General features: G+C 40.6%; 1 protein-coding gene across 1 annotated transcript in view; it reads left to right on the top strand.

Moving 5' to 3' along the window:
- The window catches only part of xpo4 (exportin 4), a 56,737-nt gene that overhangs the window by 27,972 nt on the left and 5,536 nt on the right, over window positions 1–23,229 (top strand). The window contains exons 8-16 of the mRNA XM_030759004.1: window positions 7,755–7,912; window positions 14,494–14,668; window positions 15,250–15,426; window positions 15,552–15,694; window positions 16,434–16,579; window positions 17,538–17,715; window positions 20,236–20,395; window positions 20,570–20,739; window positions 21,230–21,404. Of these exons, the coding sequence (XP_030614864.1) occupies window positions 7,755–7,912; window positions 14,494–14,668; window positions 15,250–15,426; window positions 15,552–15,694; window positions 16,434–16,579; window positions 17,538–17,715; window positions 20,236–20,395; window positions 20,570–20,739; window positions 21,230–21,404 (1,482 nt within the window). The remainder of the gene's footprint in view (window positions 1–7,754; window positions 7,913–14,493; window positions 14,669–15,249; window positions 15,427–15,551; window positions 15,695–16,433; window positions 16,580–17,537; window positions 17,716–20,235; window positions 20,396–20,569; window positions 20,740–21,229; window positions 21,405–23,229) is intronic.

Genomic DNA, 23,229 nt, shown 5'->3' with positions numbered 1-23,229 from the left:
GTGAGAGAACTGTGAATGTAATTTTCAGGGGTGAGAGAGGTTTGGGGATAAATGGGCTACTCGAGATTGAAAAGAAGAAACCGCCACTGATTGCTCCTTCAAAATAAACCCACTCTACTTTTGTCGATTTTTAACACCTCGTGTTCGCAGTGCACCCCGCCACTCCAACCAAAAAAGCAAGAGTAGAAAAGAAGAGGGCACAAAAGAGCGCACGCACATGGCGAGGCATGTATATTTTGGTCCCAGCTGTTTGTGGGGTTTTTTGTGTGTTTTTAGGTTCAGTTTGCCTCTAAGTGTTTACAGAGCAGCATCAAGTTGTGATTATGTACCCTTGCATAAACATAAATCATGCAATGAAATCAGATGCATCTGGTTTATTTCATCACATCAAATACATACACACACTGCAGTGTGCAACACAGGCACACGCAGTCTAACAAACTTTACACACCACCTTACAAACTCACATAATATATTCATTTTGCACTTCAGAACTTGAGATGTGTATTCAACGCAAATTTCTAGTTATGAGATCTAGTTATTTCCTAATTGATAAGAACACTAAGTAAAGTTGCAATAGTTGAGTCATGATTGTCGTGACATGCTGGAATTGGCATACAAGAAGTCAACACATAAACAAAGCGATTACTCAAGTTTTTCCAAAGTTGTATGCGGAACATCTCATCTTTTCCAGCCACTGTGGAATCTGGGAATCACTATAGTACTGCACTGATGTATCATAGATTCCCTAAGAGACTAACTAACCCGCTGAGAGACTCTTGCCATTAGCCCAGCTGCCTGCTATACATTTTTGGGGGATTCACAACAAGCTGAAATGACATCAGGTCACACTGTGTGGCAGTAGCGACAATGCCAATTTTAACATGTAAGTTGCCTGTTATGCTATACTTGCGTGAGTGGTTGGACACTGCAGCACAGCCAAAATTATTGCAACCATGTGCAATCAACTTGCAATCATGTTACCTTTGAAATGGATGCTTCAAAGACTGGGATCGGGTCTGCGGCCACTCACACTTAGTTGCCGTCTTCAGAGAGACTTTGCTGCATCAGGATGAGAATGGAGTCAGTCTTTTAACTGTTTGCGATTGAGTGGGATCAAGTTGGCAATTCACATTAACTACTTAAATTCAGTGTCCACAAGTTCCTCCACAAATAGTGACGTAGTTGCTGCAGGACAGCAATGTAACGGCAAAATAGAAGAGTAGAGGGGATAGAGCCTTTGCCGTGGTTGCACCTAAACTCTGGAATGACCTCCCTCACCACATAAGAGAAGTTCATTCCCCTACTACTTTTAAAAAACTTCTTAAAACTTATTTATTTGCTTGTGCATTTCAGACTGCTAGATAGACCTTCTTGGCATTATTATTGGCACTGCTATTAGTCCTTCATTGTTTATTGCATTCTTTATGGGTTTTATTGTGTTTTTATTTTTGTTTTATATTCTGTTGTTTTTATAATATTTTATTTGTTGTTTTATTTGTTTTTATGCCCTGTGAAGCACTTTGGTCAACGGCTGTTGTTTTAATGTGCTATACAAATAGATTGATTGATTGATTGATTGAAAATGACATAGGTGCTCAGCAACCTCGATTTTATATAATCAGAATACGACCAGTTGGCTGCCAGTTGAGTTGAGTCATATGTTGCAAAAACACAAAGTGCAATCACTGGGCAACTAGTGACTGCCTCTTCTTGCCCCCTAGTTGCAAGGAGGTCCATCCTATTTTTTTACTGTGCTAGTATCCAGAGGCAGTAGTCATTTAATTGATCAGTTTGTATACAGAATATGATGAGTACCTTATTTGAGAACCAGCTACTGTAATTGTTAAAGTCAAAAGTAGCCTGTCATACCTACCTGTTTAGGGTAGGGGTTGAGTCTTTACTAAACCCCTGCTTCATGTATAAACCTTGTTGTTAAATAAACTAAACACCACCCAAACCTCTTACAACTGAGTCTGAAACTATAAGCTGTCCGGTGAACAGGTGAGAGTCAAAATGTCTAAAGCTGTTTGTAACTGAGGTTGAGACATTATATACTGTAGGGAATGTATCAAATGGGAGAGATTTTGCTAGGCTAGTTTATTAAAATATTGTGCACATTAAAATACACATTTTGTAATTTTTCTTATTTGGTTTTTATAAGAATAGCCAAAATACAAACTGAATTATGATTATGAATTGTTTATCAAATTACTTTTGAGAAAATGCACTATATTAAGATGTAAAATTGCATTCACATCCCAGCTACACACCCACCCTTAGTCCCCACAGCAATGGAAGTAAAAGAGCGTGCATGCGCTAAAGCATTAGATGTTTACCAGTAAACACAATCAGTGTAGAGTGCAGGGACTGATGAGGCTGCAGCAGAGGCCTGCGGGCAGACAGTAACCCAATCTGAGACATGGAGTGAGAGAGAGTGATGGTGGAAAAGAGCGAGCAAAGACAATAAGTTGGAAGCACAGTGTTGATTTGAAAAAACAGAAAGATGAGCCTCTGAGCCCCCTGAGGTAACAGACACCAGGCTTTGTCTCCTTCTATAAATATCATTCCTCATTTCTCCCTGCCTTTCCCTTTCTCCCACTCCCTTTCTTTGTCTGTTCTTGTGCTCGCCTTCTGCATCCTCTCTCTTGTCTGCCTGGCTTTTTTTTTTTTCATTTTCTTTCTCTTTGCTGGTCCTCTCCTTCCTCATCCCACCATACTACTCTTTCCTCTCTCCCTGGCTACATCATTTAACCGTGATAGTGTCGGGTGTTGAAGCTCGGTACTGTTATATACGCTGAAATGAGTGTGTTTTCAGGTTGGAGGTGGGATCCTGTTTAATCTAATGAAAGAGCCCGTCTAATGAAAATCAAATTTTAGGCCTCGGTAACGTGTTCATGTGGTATTGAATGAGTGAAATAAGCAGTAAATACATGGGAACTTAAGTGTATCAATGATAATCTTGAAAACAGGGAGAGGCAGTCGGGATTTCATATGTAATAAATCTCAAACAATCATGTCAATTTGGTGGAGTTTTTCATATTAGCAGCTAACAGAGCGAGTGGTCAGGAGGAAGCTTTATCTAATGGTGCATTTCAACAATGTTACTATTATTAGATGTTAGGGTAGTTTAACCAAAGCTCATGTTACCTATTCCTGTTACGTTTCTAACATTGCACGAAATATATTACCATTCCGATGTATAAAGTACTGGGCCCTGTACAGTTCTTCACTTCTTCTTCAGAGTTGGTTTCAGTAAGGCCCATATGTTTTTGGACAATACACTTTTTTATTTATTCATTTTGTAATTTTGCCTCTGTACACCACCACAGTGGATTTTATATCAAACATTCAAGATGTGATTGAACTGCTTAGGGATTACAGTCATTTTTATAAATAGTCTCCTATTTTCAGAAGCTCATTATCCATTTGCTCCGTGAAGTGATGTCCTATCAGTTTTGCTGCATTTGACTGAATCTGAGCAGAGTATAGCCCTGAACGCTTAAGAATTCATCCTGCTGCCCCTAAACACTAGTAGTCCACTTCCACTGGCAGACATACAGTGCATACCCATGTCATGATGTTGCCTCCACCATATTTGACAGATGATGTGGTATGCTTTGGATCATGAGTTGTTTCTCTTCTTCTTCATCCTCATAATTTTTGTTTCCCATCATTCTGGTACAAGTTCATCTTGGTTTCATCTGTTCAAAGAATCGTTTTCAGAACTGTTCAACCTCTTTTAGATGTTTTCTGGTAAAATTTAATCTGGTCTTCCTGTTCTTTAGTGTATCCAGTGGTTTGCACCTTGTTTTAAACCCTCTGTGTTTCCATTACTGAGGGTGTCTCTTGACTGTAGACCTTGACAATGATGTACTTACCTCCTAGAGTGTTCTTGTTCTTGGCTAGTGATTGTGAAGTTAACTAAGTTGTCTTCTGTGGTCTTTCAGGCCGTTTTATGTTGTTGAGATGGCCACTGAAGATCTTATTTTTAGGACTGTACCAGATTGTTGATTTGCCACTCCTAAAGTTTTTGGTCACATTGGTTTACTTTGTTTTTTTTTTTCAGCCCAATGATCAACATCTCTTTGGGCCTCAAAGAGTTCCAGTGAAAAAAAAATAACCGAACATAAGTTCAACACTTGCCATCAACTTGAGATCTTTTAATTTTCCATGGAAGAAACATGGAATAGGCCTCAGCTGGCCACAAAACTATTTGCCAGCAATCCAAAAGCAAATCCTTTCATCACATAAAGTAGTTTTTTAATGATCAGTGCAATATTGAACAATATGAGTTGGGATTTAAAAGTTCAGCAGCTCTGCTCTTAAAAAATGCACCTGATTTGGCCCAGTCATCCCTTCAAGGTCATCTCCTTGTCCATCTCTGGACTGCATTGTTGCTCCTTAGAAGTCTTAATTCTGACCACTTGTACTTGGCATCTGCAATTTCAAGATGAACCTGCAAATGCATCAAATATTAACATCTTTGTCAAAATGACTCCACTTTCATGTCGAGGATTATTACTGACAATGAGAGGTAGACGCCCAGCTCCGAACAAGAGACAAAACAGCCGTTTTCAGTGGGAGAACATCCAGCCTTCAAGCCCAAAGATGGCTGATCTGGTCAGGTGCGCAACCATGAGCATGCTCTTAGTTTTTTCTGACAATCACAGGATTGTGACCCAGAAATCCGTTCCCCAGGATTTGGATTGTCAACACATCCAAATTGTGGTGGATTCCAGTGGGGGGGTTTACTTCTCTGCGACTCCTTTTCTTTAAAACATTTCAAGTTAAAGGGTGGGTGTTTTGACATGGTGGAAAAGATCCAGCAGACCTTGCAGAGGTGCACAAGGAAACAACACTGACTACACACACACACACACACACACACACACACACACACACACTCACACACACACAAAAATGCTTGTATTTGCTACATTGCTGACAAAGACAGTGCGGGAAGATAATAACAGATTGTCTTTAATTTAGTAAGCCTCAGCGCTAAATTGAAATGGGTGCTAGAACAGAAGGTGCCAAACACTGAAACCACAGAAGTGCAGGAGGATGTAGTTTTATTATCAGTTTATTAGTTAGTCTGTTCACATTTAAAATGATGTGAACAAACTGAACTTTACAGCCTTTGGAAGCAGATTTATTGGAGGACAGTTGTATTAAACTAGCTTAGATTAGTTTAAATAGTAAGTTATACCCAATATTCTGATAACAGTGTATTTTCTATTCCTCAAAGTCAAGAAAATTACCAGTGCCAGAAAGCTCTCCTTCCTTTCATCCACTCCCCACATACTGGAACACACACACACACACACACACACACATACACACGCACAGACACACACTCGTTGAATATCTCTACTTATAGTCAGACTCAACGAGGTTGACATTACTCGCATCGCATGGTTCATTCGCCGGTGCAGCTGCTTTTTCAGAGCTCGCGCTGTTCAGTCCTTGGGTCTTGCGCTGCCTCTCACACCCCTCCCCTCTTTCTCTTTCTCTCTCGCTCACTCACCAGTTGCCCCTCTCGCCTCCTCCCCTGTCCTTTCGCTGAGCTCTTCCAGAGGATGACTTCACGTTCTGGAAGAGGGCAGCAGCGGAGAGGACTACGATGGCTATGCTACGTTAGCATCTGTGATCTCTTCCCAGCAGTGTGGCTTAGGACAAAACAGGCACCACAGCTGTAGAGAAGAGACGGGAGGAGGAGTGGGGACAAGCAGCGAGAAAGAATTTAGGGGGAAAGGAGTAAGAAGGGGAGAAGATTTGAGAGCAGGAGAAGAAGAAGCAGCAGCAAAAGGAGAGGGAGGTTGAAAGTTTGATTGCTTCAGCGATGGGACCATGTGTTGGTTTAAGAGTGTGGCGTTGGTGAAGGAGCGCTCGCTCTGGATTTAAGAGGATGACAGTTGAGACCGGAGAAGAAGAAGAAAAAGGAAAAGAGCCCGGACCGGCTGAGAAGAGAGGCACAGCACACAGGAAGAAGGAATTTGAGCTCCAGACGTCCGCATAGTGGAAACACATGTTGCTGAGAGGCTGTGATGACTTTCAGAGCTTTTACTGCTCCTTTGCTGTACACTTGTCTGTCTGCATGCACAGTCAAATCCAACAATGCCTTTTCTCTTGTCAAAGTGTGACATCTCAACACAGACTAACCCTCGAATCCCACTACTGAATGGAAGCTCACAACTGACATGAGACTGAATCAAGCAGTTTTACCCCCCCATCAGGAGTCGGTTTCTTCCTCTAGTAGTTCGATTGAGGTTGTCTACGCGCCCAAGGCGAGCTCATTATTTGTTTGAGACCTGGGTCACAGTGACGGTTCAGAATCAGTTTCACCATTTCACGACGCCTCAGTGTGCTGTGTAGTGGGTTACACCAGTGAGTATTAATTCTGCAGCAAATCAGCTGTTTTTGTTTTGGGGTTGTTTTTTGTTTTGTTTTTTTTAATGAGGCAGGTTCACCTTTTCATTCTTGACCTAGGACATTTCTATTTCAAAGCGGTATTCATTACAGTGCAGTTTAATTTAAGCGTCACTGGAGAAAAAAAAATGAAAATGCCAGCAGAGCACGGGAACAAGCAGTGAATAAAGATGACATAGCCTCCATCCACTGGTTTGGAAAAACAAAAATGTTTGTATGTTTGTAGAATTATGATAATTAAATATCAGAGCAATGGGACATAATGTCAGTAGGGTTGTTTCAGCTATTTTCAGTTATATTACTAGTAATTATTGTTATACAAATAGGGAAGAAGATGGTCTAGAGGGGACATAAACTCTCAGTCAGTGTTTTGCAGTATTCGTAACGCCCCTGAATGCTGTGTGCTGTTATTGTGGGTGTTCAAGTACCGGGCTCATTACCATCTGCTGGTGGTAATGACATCAGATCACTTGGTTATGCCACAACATGATTTCCACAACATGGTTAGTTATGTTTATTATTGGGAATAGAGCAGATCTGAGCGGTCAGACACTTTTCATTGGCCTTTGTGCTTGAACCTGCTCAGAATATCTGACAATGAGATTATTTTATTTAAGGAAATTAAGTTTTAGAATTTCACATTTAGTAATTTGCAATGAAATTTGAAAGATTAGATTATCATTCCTAAATTAAATAAAAAGGGAAAAAAAATAGACTTGGAAAAATGTAAACCGACCTAAACACAGCTCATTCAAAAAGAGTTCGAGTAGCACTGATTCAGGTTAAACAGGTCTCAACAATCTCAGGGTCAAGTGTGTTCACACACTGCTTTGTTCTCTAGCTGATCCTAATATCTGGTCATCTGTAGAGTCCAAAGATATGTTTTTATTTAGATCAAATCAAAGAAATTTTAAAAAGTCACCTTGCTTGAATAGAGACATTAAGCTTTACAGGAGATTCTGACTTGTGCTGCCTTTTATGTAGGTCTTTCTGTACACGAGTGCCAGCTGTATTGGTGCTCCTAAGAATTACAGCACCTCACTTCCTCTAAAACCTCCTCCTCATTAAAAAAAAATTTTTTTTTTGGAGCTGGAGGCAAAAATGAAAAATAAAAAAATCGTTGCTTTTTCACTAGATTATTACAGGTGACAGGGTGCAGCCATTTTCCATACTTTCGCAGCGTAAAAGTATTTCACTATCCAAATTACTCGCTGCTTCATTATGGACTGAGGATCGCAGAGGTTCAGTCTTTTTCACGGTGAGGTTCCGCTTTGCTACTTTGAAAGCGACGATAAAGAGAAATCCTCTTCTGTCTTGCTCAGGTACACAGGAAGATTCGGGAGGACTCAGACATGGCCCAGGACTCCCTTCAGTGCCTGGCCCAGTTGGCCTCCATGCACGGGCCTGTATTCCCAGATGAGAATGCCCAGATCTCTTACCTGGCCCACTTGGTGGAGGGGCTGCTCAGCATGATCAACGGGTGAGTGGCTAATACTGCTGTAGTGCTTACGTTGTGGTAACCTGATTGAGTGTCCTCTGAACGGATGGTGTTGTCTGTCAGTCGGTGAGCTAAATGTCTTTGATATGACGGGCAGCCAAGAAATATTGTACATACAATCATGGTTCCCTCTCAACGGAGTGTGAACACTTTAACCAGCTTTCTGTCAGATCAGCATTTTCTTCTGCCAGTGCCATCAGCCTCATCTGTGCTTTGTGTTTAGTTTTGTTTAATTGACGTTGGACCTGCTTAACATTAACATGTTAGCGTTGTCATTTGAAGTGCATTAGGTTTTGCAAAGTGTGCATCCTTTTCAATTATGTACTGCAGCTTGCTGCTGAGGTGGTGCAGGCTGCTGAATCTAACCCATATTGTTAAGTTGTGCCAGTCTCTATGGTGACCACCTTTTCTGCATTAAATCTTAAGCATAGAGGGTTGTTATCAATAAAAAGTAAGTTTTGCGTTGTGTACTCTTCACAGCACGTGCCAAATTAAAGTAGCCCCCCCGTGGATCCTGGGGTCATTACACACCCAGCATGAGCTGTACTAAATGAGGTTTCCTTTTGTTGAATAATTCCTTTTGTGCATATGCATTTGGAAAAATATGTAAACTGAAACATTGAGGCATACTATTGAACTTAAAAAATCTCTGTGAGGCTTGCTCTGTTAATGAAGTGTGCCTTCAGTGAAAAAGCTATTTTCCTTCATCTCCACCAGTCGCGCAGTTTTAGGAGCAGATAAGTCAAAGTCAGAAGATAATTGTGCAGCAAAGGCTGAAACTCTGCCCTCTGCGCATTTAATCCAAGTTTAATACTTTTCTAAAGTGTAATCTGTTTATTTCAGCTGCATACTGTTGTGGAAAAACAAGTTGAGCCCTGAAACCAAACTGATTTTATGATGATTTATTGAAAGTAAGAATATAACCTTTGCAAAGGGATCAATACAGCACGAACAGTCTTCGCGCCAGCATTGACCAAGAGCAAAATAACCACAGTTATAGTCATTGTGTTGATACAATCTTGTTCTGTTAGCTGTGGGGAGTTCAGTTTCCCACCACCATGTAACTTCAGCCTGATAATAAGTGCGCCGTGGCCTTGGACACAACCTAGAAAGAAATTTGTTTTCTACTTCGCACACTTGGTCTTTGTACTAGAAAATTACAATTACATACCACAGAAGTACACAGAGGTTATTAGAGTTGAAAAACAAATTTTCCATTGCACATACATCACATTATGTATAAAACAGTAGCAGCAACAGTGTTAACGTTACATTATCCTTGGTGACAGTCTCCATAGCTGTTTATCCTGCCCCCAGTATCTCAAGGTTTTCATGTTTCTTAAATTTAGAGACTCAACAAGTGATAGAGGCCAACGTCAGCAGCAGCGTGACTCATACTGTACCGTTTGTGCTTTATTTACAGGAAGTAATTGCTTGTTGAGTCTCTGTTTTAACAGCCTCTGATTCGAGCATCTGCACGCTCTGTAGGAACCTGGCTCCCAGTTCAGTAACAAATAGAGTTAACTAGTTACTGATGTTTCTCAGATTCCTCTTCAACTGAATTTATGTTGAAGTGGATTCAATTATCCCTTCATTCTTCTCACAGAGGCACTGTTTTTGACCAAAGAAGACAAAAAACTAACATTAGCAACCACTCAAACACTGGTAAATACTGGGGGGGGGTATCAATTTTACAGTCTTCCTCTAATCTAATACAGAACAGCCTGACACTGTAATAACACTGATGTGGTTTGCTTCCCTTTGCCAGCTGGGCAGCTCCTGTTGAAACCTCTCAATACAATTTTAGGTCTTTTATTTTGATTTAAATAACCCGGCCTTTCCGGCAAAGGTCCTGCACATGTCAGCGGGAAACTGTGGACCCCTTGATTCTCCTTAATTATAAGCACAAATCAGCAGCTCAGTGTTGTTATTAGGAGTGTTTAGATAAAGCACAGCAGACAGTATCTACTGTAAGAAGATATGTCAGCTGTTGTAGATTTTATTACCGTTTGGGGTGATTTTTGCAAATCATTTCAATCAGATTGCCTGCTTTATGGGTACATTCAATTTTTAAATTAAATATACCAATAAAGCGTCCATGTGAGAGAGTCAAAATATGAACAGATGATAAAAACAAAAAGGAGAAATCATATAAAATTGTAAGCAAGAGTAAAAATAAGTCTCAATAGCACAGTTGGAACATATTTTTGACTGACGATATTGTGAAAGTTGGAGGTAAAATTTGTTATGCTGGCTCCGAAACGTGCATCAGCATCACTGCGTCTTCAGTGCTTATAAAGAAAGAGATGCGTGCGAACATCGGCGAGCTTCCACTCTATTAAATCGAGTGTTCCGGTTTTCGGCTCACTTCATATTGCTGAATATCCCTTTACTAAGCAGTGTAATTCTGGGTTTTCTGAGCAAAGGAAATCCGTGCAGCCTATACATGTTTCTCATTCCTGGAGCTCAGCTCAAGGCCAGTTTACCTCAATGGTTCACATTTTTTCAGCCTTTTTACTACGGTTGTTTCCAGCCACATCCTATAGGGGTGTAATTTTGGTTGAGTCATGACTCTGTAACCAGAGCTTCCAGTCAGAAGTAATGCAGCACTTGTCCCGAGACTCTCTCTAACAAAAAAAATAATCTGACAGTCTGTTTTTTTTGTTTTTTTTTTTAAGGATTTGTTACCAGAGTAACCTGCTTGTGTCTGTGTCTACCTTTTGGATAAGACCACGTTTAACAAAAAAAAAAAAGTGGACACCACTGTATATACAAGCAGTTATGCTGTATTCCTTGGCTGACATTATTCAGCTGTCACAGTGAATTGTGCTGGCAGGTGTGTGGAAACCAAAGCGCTTCCTCCGTCTGGGGTTCCTGTATCAACCGCTTGTTAGCAGAGCTCCTGTGAAGGCGTGGAGCTTGTGATCTTGCGCCGAGCAGTGCGACGAGTTGTGCGAACATGTGGCTTTCCTCACAGGTGGCTTCTCTGAGGCTATTGATTGTCCCTGATTGTGTTCTGGGATTGGGAAGGATGCATTACAAGAGATCACTACAGTTTTTTAGCAGCAGGGTAGGATGACGGTTACCTCAAGGTAAAGAAGCTCGACCTGTATTTTAGAGTGAAATGGATGCCAGTCTGAGTCCTGTCCCAGCATAAATTAAATAATGCCTGTGTTCACTGTTCTTTAGTAAATGGAGTGTCTCCTGAACCTCCAGCTAATAATAATGATGTCTATAAAAGGCCAGAGAACCAAAACAACAACAAATGTCAGAAAATGTCCTGAAATCTAAGGCGATGTCTTCAAACGCCTCGTTTGGTTTGACCAGAAGTCTGTAGAATTCAGTTGATTATGATTTAAAAAATAAACTAAATCAAAGAGGTAAATCCACACACAGGAAAACCTGCAACATGGAAATCATTTAGTTGTTTTCCTGGGAAGTAGGAAATATCACATACTGTCTACTGTCACATACACACATTGAGGGCTTTTGGGATTTTGGATCAGTTCACATATTTTCAATATAGATTATATGAAAAATGCACCAAACCTGTATCCTTCACCCACAACAGTGCCCTTCACGAGACAGTTCTTTACATTTGGATTTGCTACCACGATGTGATCATCTCCTCGGCAGCAACAGCTAATGAATATAGAGCTCCAGGACGTTAACATCAGCTTCATCTTTCCTCTCATTTGGCTACCATCGTGGCTGCTTTAACCTTGGATTTTGACCTTCCATCTCAATCGGGATTTTTTTTAAATTTATTTATTTATTGCTGAGAACTGTTTCTATAAAGTGAAGCATTTAAAAAATGTTTTTAATCAAGTCTTTTTCTAAAATAGTGTTTGGGTGATTTCTAATTAGTTTTTCTTAACAGAATCACGTCTACCAAACTGAAGGCACACAAACAAATAAATTAAAAGTGATGCCCCTGTTACAGTGAAGGGAGAAACTGTTAAGTGGAACTACAGTTCAGCCATTTAAAGAGCCATGCAAAATTTGTCTCCACACATTAGACTGAACTGTCACGGTGCTATAAGGTCCAAATACTCTTGACTTATTACTGCTCTTAAATCTGAATAGGATAACATTTCTTCTAGTAAATATGAAGAACTCTAGAGTTTCTCTAGGAAAATCAACGATATTGGATAGATTTATTTATTTATTTTTAATAGTTAACACTGCTTTAACTTATATTACATTCTAGTAAGTCTCTAGTCTCATCAGAATTTTAGGCTTACGATAATTAACCTAATCTCCCCGACGACCCTAAAAATACCCGCGGCCTGATTGCATCATCAAATCGCTTTGAGGAAGTTAAATGTTGGAAGCCTCACATTCTTTCCAGCTCGGCGAGGGTAAGGCCTCTTTTCGTATTACGGGGAACACTGATGAGCAATTTGAGTTATTTCAAACCAAAACTCACCCCTTTGTGAGAAATTATTTTAGACCCCAATTTTGACTTAAAAAAAAAAAAAGAAAAAGATTTAAGGTTTCATACTTTTATCAGTTGATGAGATTTCTGGAATAAAATAATTTCTGGCTTGTAGTGACCTTGAGAATCTCGACGAGGTTCAGAAAGTCTTTCAGGCCTGTTATTCAGGCTGTTTTTAATTCTCTTCTTCCCAGTGGAGTGCAGTATGGTTCAGAATGCAGCTGCAGCGCTTTTAACAAAAAGATACAAGGCGTGAGATTAGGTTTTTGTCTCGCTTTATCGCTCTCTTTATGGCTTCCATTCTTTTTAGAATACAATTTAAGATTTTATGGCTTGGCAGAAAATCTGATCTGATTTGGCCTCGGCTGCTGAATTTTTTGTTTTGGCTCCAGAAAGGTGGATTCACTCCAAGCCTTGTCTTCCTTAATAACTGCACCCTATGATGAATTCATTTGGATCAGAGCATGGTTTAGTTTTTTTTTTTTTATTATTAATTGTATGTGCTGGTTTGAGTTTCTGTACAAATTGCAACACGGGTGTTACCCATTATGATAACAGGATAAATCCTGGCATGTATTATCTTGCTTTTCCCGATATATTTACTCACATATAAAATGAGTTTCAGCTTATTTCTCACAACGTTTGCGCACACAGCTGTCAACCTAAAGTCCACATACATAAGTGGTAAATAAATGCACTCTGTGCATCAGAGTGATACAGGGGTCTGTGTACTAGAAGTGTTTTTTGTGGGTGTATCTGTGGTCACAGTGGCTCTGATTTGAATTAAATGGCTACACTTGTATGTGTAAATAAGACACATAATGCACACACATGCTTGCTGTTGAACCACGTGACTAAGTGAGCAGGGGTCTCTGTCTTTTTTTTTTCCTCTCACCAACTCTCACTCACTGTAATGACCTATTCTTGGAGCTTTTTTCCAGTTGCCTCATCGGAAAACCATGTGGAGAGGGACGGCCGAGCTGCAGTGATTGAACGGTTCTGCTCGCAATTTATGTCCATCTGATAGGGCTTAGCTAGGCTCTCAAACAATGTTTCTCTCTGACTCGGTGCGAGTGTGGAGAGGTGTGTCAGCTCACATGCAAAGGCAACACCAAAGAAGGTAGAAAGGTACAAAAACATAGAAAACTTCAGGGGTAGTTTTGGTGGTTGTTGAGGATTTTCATCATAGCTTATTTTAGACATTTATCCCATCAGGTAAGCAGTAACTCACAACATGGTATGAAGAGCCCGTAGACTTAGCTGATCTTTAGATAATGGCAGAAATGTTGGAGGCAAACCAAGTGTGTCTTTACACTGTAAAGTTTATGTCAGTCTGACATCTGGAGCTTTTTCCTCTCTTTTCTCGTGTCATCTGACACGGTCCTGTTAGATTATTTTCCTACTTGGACATATTATAAAAAGTAGACCATTTTAAAGTTGGTTAATTGGGCAGCCATAAATTTGAATCCTCTTTATTCACAGTGACATTTTAATACCTTTTTTTTTTTTTTTTTTTTTGGAGTCTGCTTAAATCAGATGTCAGCGTGTTTCCCCCCCCCACTAACTGATTTAAAACCACTCAAATGTCAATTTCAGAATTCAGCATGTGAGCGAAGTATAATTTTGAGTGTGTCCAGACGTGTCGCTTCACGCTTCACAGTGTGATCTGATGATAAAATGCTCTTTGAAACTGAATTCTTGCAGTATGCATGGTGTTTGATGCAGAATCACTATAAAAATAACCTCCGATGCAGCTGTGGAAAACAGCTCAGGGGTCAAGTTGCCCACGAGTTTTGTTTAAGGATCGACTTTCATGTCTCTTTCCAAACCTCCGTCACCAGCAGGAAACTGGGAAAGTGACCGTGGTTCACCCTGTGGAAGGGAAACTGGCCTTTCTTGGGCCAAAGTACAGGTTTGAACTGAAAACTAAAAAAGAGGCTGTGTGCAGTGTTTGAAATGTGTGTTACATTTACTATTGAGTTGGACATTCATCTCTGCCGCTCAGCGTAACTCTGCCGGCATCTTCACAGTAGATACAGTAAACCTTGATTTACGGTTTTAAAGTTGATTCTTCTGCATATTTGAAGCTCCGTTGGCTCATAAATTTTATCATCTGCATTCTCAGGATTGAGATCGAGGACTCGGAGGCGGTGGGCATCTCCAATATCATCTCCAATCTGATCACCATGTTCCCTCGGAGTATTTTAACGGCACTGCCCAGCGACCTCTTTACCTCCTTCATCAACTGCCTCACGCTGCTCACCTGCTCGTTTGGACGCAGTGCCGCCCTGGAGGAGGTGGTGAGTTTGAACCCCTTTGCCCCTTACTCATCACTCAGACCCAATTGAATTCAGTCACATTCGGATACCTCTCAGAGAGGTGTTTGAATTCAAGTTGCTGTAATAGGTGTTCACAGGACTGATAGGCCTCAGTTACCATTTGCTTGAAACTATATTATAATCTCTTACTGTTTATTTGTGGCTGTATCGTTAAAGTCATAGGCGCTAACTAAGGTTGTATGTCCTCAAACTTGCCACGCTTGTTCTCCAGTTTCGCTATGTTACTGCTGATGAATTAAGTACTCTTTGGTTCCTCAAAGTTACTGTACTCACTGCATTTTTAAGCAAAAGCTTCCAGGTTCTTCAAATAAGTGAATACCTTGTCTTGATGCCTTTCTTTGTCATGCAAGATATTATATGCAGTTGATGATTAGATGAAGTCCAAAATCAGCTGATCTGTATCATCAGGATGATTTAGATTAATTTCGTCTCATTAGGGAAATTCTTCTAATCGACATTCTTCTCGTGTGTCACAACAAGCAGAAAATAATCCAAATAATGAAAATTGTTGACCTAAGATCCTTTTGTTGTCTTTTTTTCAGCTGGATAAGGATGACATGGTTTACATGGAGGCCTACGATAAGCTGCTGGAGTCGTGGCTAACGCTTGTCCAGGACGAGGAGCATTTTCCTCGTGGCTGCTTCGTCCAGCCGGCCATCCAGGTTTTCAACTCATACATCCAGTGTCACTTAGCTGCTCCTGATGGCACGCGCAACCTGGTGACCCCCTTTTTTATTTTGTTTTAACTCTACATGTACAATACTGGACTCTTGTTTTCTCCTCCTTGACATGTTATTTATTTCACACTTTATCTTTACAATCATAAAACCCTGAACCACGTCAGTCAGTGAACGGGATATCATCTCACGATGAGGAAGAGATCAACGAGCTGCAGGAGGACGACAGAGAGCTGTTTTCAGACCAGCTGTCCAGCATTGGCGTGTTGGGACGTGTAGCAGCTGACCACTGTATCCCTCTGCTCACAAGGTAAACACATAGCAGCACACCAGCTCAACCTGTTCAGATAACAGATTTAGTTCATTTTTACCCCAGTCCTCAGGGGGGGTCTCAGTGACCTTGATCTCAAGGCAAAGGGCAAAGGTCAAGTTTTCTGAAAATCTTGTGAATGTGATAACTCGAACGACGTCACCTAGGGTGCTCAAACTCATGCCATAGACTAAAAATCTCAGATGAGTTAGTTCTTACCGTAATTACCGTATTCTAGGTGGTTTATATTTAGTATGATTTTAGCATTTCTTACTCCTGGTTCTTACTTAGCCTTTTGCAAGCCACTAAGGCTCATATGCACCCCATTAAGATCTTTTGGCAATTATGTTTTATAAAACTTGTACTTGTCACCACTGAGGCTGAGGGCAGCACTGGAGGCTGACAGTATTTTTTTTGTTCAGTCAGTGAAAGCATCGTTTTGTGCTTAAATTTGATTTAAAAGTGAAATTGATCCGATCGAGATTTTGGATTTGCAGGCTACTTTTTAAACCTTGGAGCTGTGTGTTATCTCGGTGATTCAGTGTTTGGAGAGTGACATGTTTTTGAAATGTACAGTATTCAAATCGGATAAAATGTCTGCTGGGGGCGGGGTTTGTTATGCCCAGCACCACTTGTTCGTTCTTATTTAGTTACAGTTATACTTGTTTAACTTTTTTAAGTGCAATAAAAAATGAATATTTGTTTCCATGGTTCTATTTTCACTTTGGCCTGTTTGCAGCCTGCTGGAGGACCGCGTAACACGACTGCACGGGCAGCTGCAGAGGACCCAGCAGCACCTTATGGCCTCGTCCGACCTCGGATCAGTGGACCGTAAAGTCCTGGATGATCTGTATGAGGACATCCACTGGCTCATACTGGTCTCAGGTCAGCAGCAGGACACAAAACTTTTACTTAAGAAAAAATAGAGATTGTGCGGTCGGACTCACTCTGCAGTAGCGTGTACTACTGTCTGAATCTGCAGTTTCTTTAAATCCAACAAAAACTGTTGCTTTACCTCACTGTGGTTGTTGCTGCTCAGCTGAGAGCAGTTTTCCTCCAGATAATTCTGAAGACAGTGTTAGGGGATCAACACAGACTTCCCAAGGTCAAAAAATACATGCACACATAGCACTGAATGCACTTTGAGAAAGTAAAGGAGATGCCATCTGATGTTGTCATAGAAAAGAATATGGCTGTTTAATAAGTTCCCATAAATGTTTTTTCCAGTGCTGTTTTTTTTCCCCCCTTTAATGACTTTATTTGTGAGTTGAATAGAAGAGCAGAACTCCACCCAGCTCTGTGGCTTTAATTAATAAAATATCGTCTAGGTCTCCATTATTAAAAGCATGCCAAGCATTATGGGGAATTTCTCTGCATTACCATTTAGACTGGGTTGGAGACGCCTTTTTTAAAATTAAATTTTATAACAAGTTCAGGTTTTATCAGACTTTGCGGATTACAAGTGCAAAGTAACGCAACAATAATATTGTAGACTTTCAATGAAACAACTTGAGGTTCGGATTTCTGGATGAACTATATATATGTATATATATATATATGCTCCAAACGGCACCGACCCCATAAATACGTTCAAGACCTCAGTGACTTGATTAATGGAGGTGAAGCCTAAGCGACAGCTGCCATATTCAGCCATCTCTGTCAGCAATTATCAATTAAAGCAGCTACAACCTCATTAATCACTGTGTAAGCCTTAATCAAATGTAAACAGCTGACTTCAATTTTACCCCCAAAGTGATCATTTGTTCTTTTTTTGTTGAAGTTGTAATAGTAAAATCAGTGACCAGGGTTCAACTTGCTGCCTGCACCCATCTATGCTCTCTAGGTTATCTACTAGCAGATGATCCTCAGGGTGAAACCCCACTGATCCCCGCAGAGGTGATGGAGTTCTCCATCAAACACTCAACAGAGGTGGATATCAATACAACGCTGCAGATCCTCGGATCACCGGGAGAAAAGGCCTCCTCCATACCGGGCTGCAACCGCACAGACTCCGTTATCAGGTATTCTGAGTTTATTCTATCAGAGGTTTAGTTCATGGTTTGTTTTTGTCACAGCTGTTACTGAAAGTAACGGTAAAGTCATCCAGTATTTCGCTGAATCTGTAAGCTGTGCTGCGGTATGCTGTTTTTTGGTGTTGTGGCTTAGCTGTTGATAAAACAGTAGTTAGAGGCTCCAGTAGCTGTTTGAGAGTTTGTGTCTTCTTTTGCAAATGTAGTTACCCAGATGTCAGGGATTTGCACATGTTAAAACCATTTGTCTGAGTATCTAAGATGCTTAAATCTGATGGTAAAATCTCATGTTAATTGCTGTTTTCAATGAATAAACATTTTAAAGCGCAACTCATTCAAAGCATTTTCTGTAAATTGAGAAAAAATTATAAGATAGATTTTGCAAATATTTTGTATATTGTAGAAACACCATGTTTGTTTTTTCAGGCTTCAGGTTAAAACTTGTGGCTTCTGACTACTTGGATTTATGAACGCTGAAGCTTTGCTTTTCTGTGTTTTGATCAAGAAACCGTACTGCGATTTTTTTTTTTTTTTCGCTTCATTTATTTCATCTGTAACTGTAACTGATGATAATTCTGGTCACATCTTGGGTCTCCATACAAATTAAAGCGTGTGTCGGGAGGCTGAGCGAGTCTGAGCCTCCCTCGCTGCATACAGTAGCTGCTGCTCCATCAGCAACACCAGACTGTGTTTGAACTAGAAATACCAACATGTCAGAAACCACCAAGCTACAGTTGTATCATAATGGAATATATGGCACTTTGTTGTGTCCGGCAGTGCTTTGTGGTGACAGCTCATCTCATTTCACCAGCAGGCCCCCCATAAAACCTGCCCAGAGCAGGTTTCCTCACTGCCTGGAGTTAGCTGGACACCATGTGTTGTCACTGTTATTGTCTCATAAATCTGAAGGGGGGCTTAGTTCCTTTGCAGCCACACAGGAACGCTATCCCAACGTGGAGCTGTAACAACACAGTAACACATATTGTGGTAAAACAGTAGTTTAATGCTGTGCAGTCCAGTTAAAGTCCAGACAGACTCTTGAATGTACATGTACGGTGAAACTCAGATTGATTAAACTGATCTAAGGCCAGGGGAAGGACAGCAGATAAGAACAGAGCAGAAAAACATCTGAACTGATTTTGGTTGACCCGTAGTTGATGAAACACCACATGACTCACATAAAGCAGTGAATCTATGTGCTTTGTAAATTTGTACTTGGTAATCTATTAAAGAATTATCAAAATTGTTGCAGATGAATTTTCCTTTGGTTAATATAAGTTTAGAAACTGTGACCTTTTTAATGCTGTTGTTAAAGCTTAATTCACTAGTATTTGATTTTAAAAGAAAGTTCTTTTAAAAAAAAAAAAAAATAATGTAAATAATTTGTAGTGTAAGTCTGTGTAAAGGAAATGTAAGGTTGTCCAGTCTGTGCTACAGCTCAGAACGACACTAATGTATAGTTTTAATCAGGAACAGTTACTGAGAGTGGCTGATATTTCCAGCTTTTCAGCCAATACTTTCATTAAAATCAAAATTCTGTGTTTAGGTTGGCGGCGCCTTATTTATTTATTTTTTTGTTTCTGCGCCGCACTGTTGTTACTGTTGTGCATTAGTACAAAATGATGGTGCTAAAAATATACCAGCAGATAATTAAATAGACTCAAGCATGCAAAGTATACCTCTAGGTGCTGTTACCAGATAGGATTTATTTTTTAGCATCTATTAGCTGTGCAGCCTGCGGTGTTAGGACTCGGAGGCTTTGTCGTCGCACTGGATGCTCGTGTGTTGAAGGCAGCCGTGCGTGTGTGGATAATCACAGTGACGACAATAGGCATTCACGGCAGCCAGTGATATTGTCTGTTGAAGGTCAGGGTGCTGCGGTGTTTTCTAGATTGTTCATTGTCTGTAGGAGTGTGTGTGTGTGTGTGTGTGTGTGTGTGTGTGTGTGTGTGTGTGGAGGATTGCAGAGATGAGTGGCTGATGGCATCAGGTTTCCTAATAGCGAGCAGCCGACCTCAGCCCCATAAATGTCAGCGTGGTTTTGTTTTCTGCAAACAATGTGAAACTGTGCACTGTCCTCCCCTGTAAGCTGCTATAATCCCTCTGTCTCTCTGTCCTTTTGTATTGTGTGTGTGTGGACTGGGAAGCTCACTCTTTGACAGACAGGCAGCAAAATGATCATCAGCTGAGATCTGGTCATTTTGCTCTAGGTGCTGTTATTGCATAGGACACAGGTAGGGGTCTGAAACTGACTCTCTGCAGCTTGGGTGCAATCACAACGCAAAAAAAATAAATCTTTACTCCTAATTCTTTGCGCTGTGACAGTTGCATACTTTGTGGTGTTGAAGCCAAAACAGTCCAAAGAAGCTTGTCTCTCTACTGACTGCTTTATCTCATCATGACGTGTTGTCTGTACTGTTTCAGTCACACTTTCCCCAGCCCTCTGTTTCATCTGACAGTTTTTTCCTCTTTCACAAGTCAGCTCTAAATCCAACTGCTCTTGTTTTCCAGGTTACTGTCAGCGGTGTTGAGGACGTCAGAGGTCGAGTCCAGGGCGACCAGAGCGAACCTGACGGAGCTTTTGAGCCCGCAGATGGGGAAGGACATCGTGTGGTTCCTCAGGCGATGGGCCAAGACGTATCTGCTCGTGGACGAGAAGCTCTATGGGCAGGTATACGGCTGAGCTGCCCAACTGCTTTGTAACTTGAAGCAGATCTTTTCCACTGTAGTTAGAGATTTACCAAAGCCATAACTGTCACTGGTACCACTTGGTGTTTTTTTCCCCCAATAATAACCATAAACCAGACCTCTTTCATCTGGGTCATCCTTTTCTACCTCTCCTCAGATCAGCATCCCCCTGAGCACAGCGTTTGGTGCTGACACGGAAGGGGCCCAGTGGATTGTGGGATATCTACTGGAGAAGGTGATCAACAACCTGTCTGTGTGGAGCTCAGAGGCTGAGCTGGCCAACGACACAGTGGAGCTGCTGGTGACACTGGTAGAGAAGCGGGAGAGGTGAGACCATATTGGAGGGCTTCCATTCATTGATTACTCTTTGATAGACAAGTAACTGGTACCTATTTGGATATTTTTCAGGTATTCAGAAATCTTTGTAGTATGTAAATGAATGTTTATGGGTTAGATGACTTTAGAAAATAGAGGTATCTTGAGTTGTATTGCATGCTGCAGGCCAGTACTGTGAAAAAGCTTGATCCTAATTTCACATAATAAAACCACAAGCATGTTTGCTTGCTTTTTAAATACGCAGTCTCTCTCGTGATAATGCATGCAACTTTTTATATGAAAATCAATACTTTTATGAAGCATTGATTTTGAAGATATTGCAGGTTGCTCATTTTTTCCATGAAATGGCAACACATTACAACGAAGATATTTTTTTAAGGAAGTATTTTTTTTGTTTGTTTTTTAACAAGTGAATAAAAAGATTTTGATGTAGTTTTCTGATTCATTCTGGGGGTAACCCTAACCCTCTCTGTCCAATCAGGGCAAACATCGTGGTGCAGTGTGAGAGCTGGTGGAGCCTGGCGAAGCAGTTCGCCAGCCGCAGTCCGCCTCTCCACCTGCTGTCCAGCTCCGTGCAGAGAACTCTGATGAAAGCTCTGGTCCTCGGAGGCTTCGCGCAAATGGACTCTGACGCCAAGCAGCAATACTGGGCTGAGGTAACGTGCACAGATACGTGTAAAAGTGCTGAAATCATTTGTTGATTAGTGATTGTTTAGTTGTAACTGACCAAGAGAAATTGTTGAACTCTCTCTGGTTCCAACTCGTCAAATTTTGGAGCTTTTTTTTTTTTTTTTTTTTTTAAAGTTTGTACTGTACAGTTACAGGATCAGTCAGATACAAAGCAAAAGGAACTTACATCGTTGTTTTCCATATAAAGTGTTTCTTGATCTGTTTGCGGCCTGCTTCATTATCCGACTTCTTGTCTTGCACGTGTACCTTTTTTGTAGCATCGTCACTGTGTTTTATATCTTTGTCAAAACTGTTAAAAAAAAATCAAACAAACTTGCGATTAAAACAGTGAAAACTAAACCCAAGTTGTAATTAACTAAAGGAGTTCTTTTAAACATCTACCAAGCCAAAACATTTTACAGTTTTTGTTGACATTACAGCCCCAAAAATCACAAGTTTGTCCTTTAAAGAAATATCACATTAATTAGTCCTGTTCAGAGGTGAGGAGCTGCATGGACTCCAGTGAGCTATGAGGATTAGGATTGATGAATGGAGTCGATAATATTCCTGCGTTTAGCCTTTCTCCCGTGTGTATAACATGATCCTCGTCGTGATCCTGGAGGTCTTTTTCTTAATAAGCTGACAGTAGTAAATGGGGGTGCAAAGCCACAATGCCTCCGAAGTAATTATGGAGGGTGTATGAGTGAGACCGCAGCTGTTGGTCGGTACAGCTGTTCTGCCTGAACTCGGACCACTCTGTGTTTACAAGAAGAGCGCAGGACTCGACAACTGATCAAACACAGCTTTGGTGCATCTCTGCTGTAGTGCTGTTTGTTTACGTGGACAGAAAAATCACTTTACACCTGTTTGCACAAGTCACTTGGTTTGATACGTTTTTCAAATGAGTTCAGACAAACCTTTTAAAGCATAACGAGGAGCATCTCAGACTCAACAGTGTACTTATCAGTTAGGTTCACAATGCTCACCCTACCTGCTACTAATTAAAAAAAAAAAAACTACAGTTCAAGAGATCCACATTTTTAAGTGCTTTCCTGTGTTCTTATTTTTGCCAGCAGAGCTTAACTGTATCACATATACATGTATTATTGCTAGTACCTAGTCGGACCCCCTTTTGTCTGTCAGTACTCTAGCTGCAGCATTTTGGATCAGCTGAATAATAAATGCATGAATTAGTTTTTCTAATTTTAGAAATATTGCGCAAATGCAAAAAAGCAGTCCTCCATATTTGTTTAATATGTGCATTGAAGGACATATCCTGGCCAAAAATAACTCAAATTTCTCACAGTGTTACTGGAGGCCAAAGTAATGCCATCCAGAGTAAGTATCTGGTTCAACACCATGTTTCTAAGATTTGTGGGGCCGAGTACCAAGAACTTTAGTTTTATCTGAATTTAGAAGCAGGAAAATAGAGGTCATCCAGGCCTTAATGTCTTTAAGACATTCCTGCAGTTTAACTAATTGATGTGTGTCATCTGGCTTAATCGATAGATAAAGCTGGATATCATCTGCATAACAAATAAAATGTATAAATACTGCCTAAGGGAAGCATGTATAATGTAAATAAAATTGGGCCTAGCACAGAACCCTGTGGAACTCCATAATTAACCTTAGTGTGTGAAGAAGACTCCCCATTTACATGAACAAATTGGAGTCTATTAGATAAATGCGATTCGGGCGCCTGGGTGGCTTGGTGGTGAAGCTGGTGACCACATACACATGCCGTAACCTTCACTAATGCTGTTTCTGTGATGAAAATGTGATGTGTTTGTGATGAATTCTGAAACCTGACTG

This window comes from Archocentrus centrarchus, chromosome 21, assembly GCF_007364275.1.
Source record: "Archocentrus centrarchus isolate MPI-CPG fArcCen1 chromosome 21, fArcCen1, whole genome shotgun sequence".
Classification (NCBI taxonomy): Eukaryota; Metazoa; Chordata; class Actinopteri; order Cichliformes; family Cichlidae; genus Archocentrus; species Archocentrus centrarchus.
Note: the sequence above shows the minus strand (reverse complement) of the source record. Positions and strands in the feature narration are given on the sequence as shown.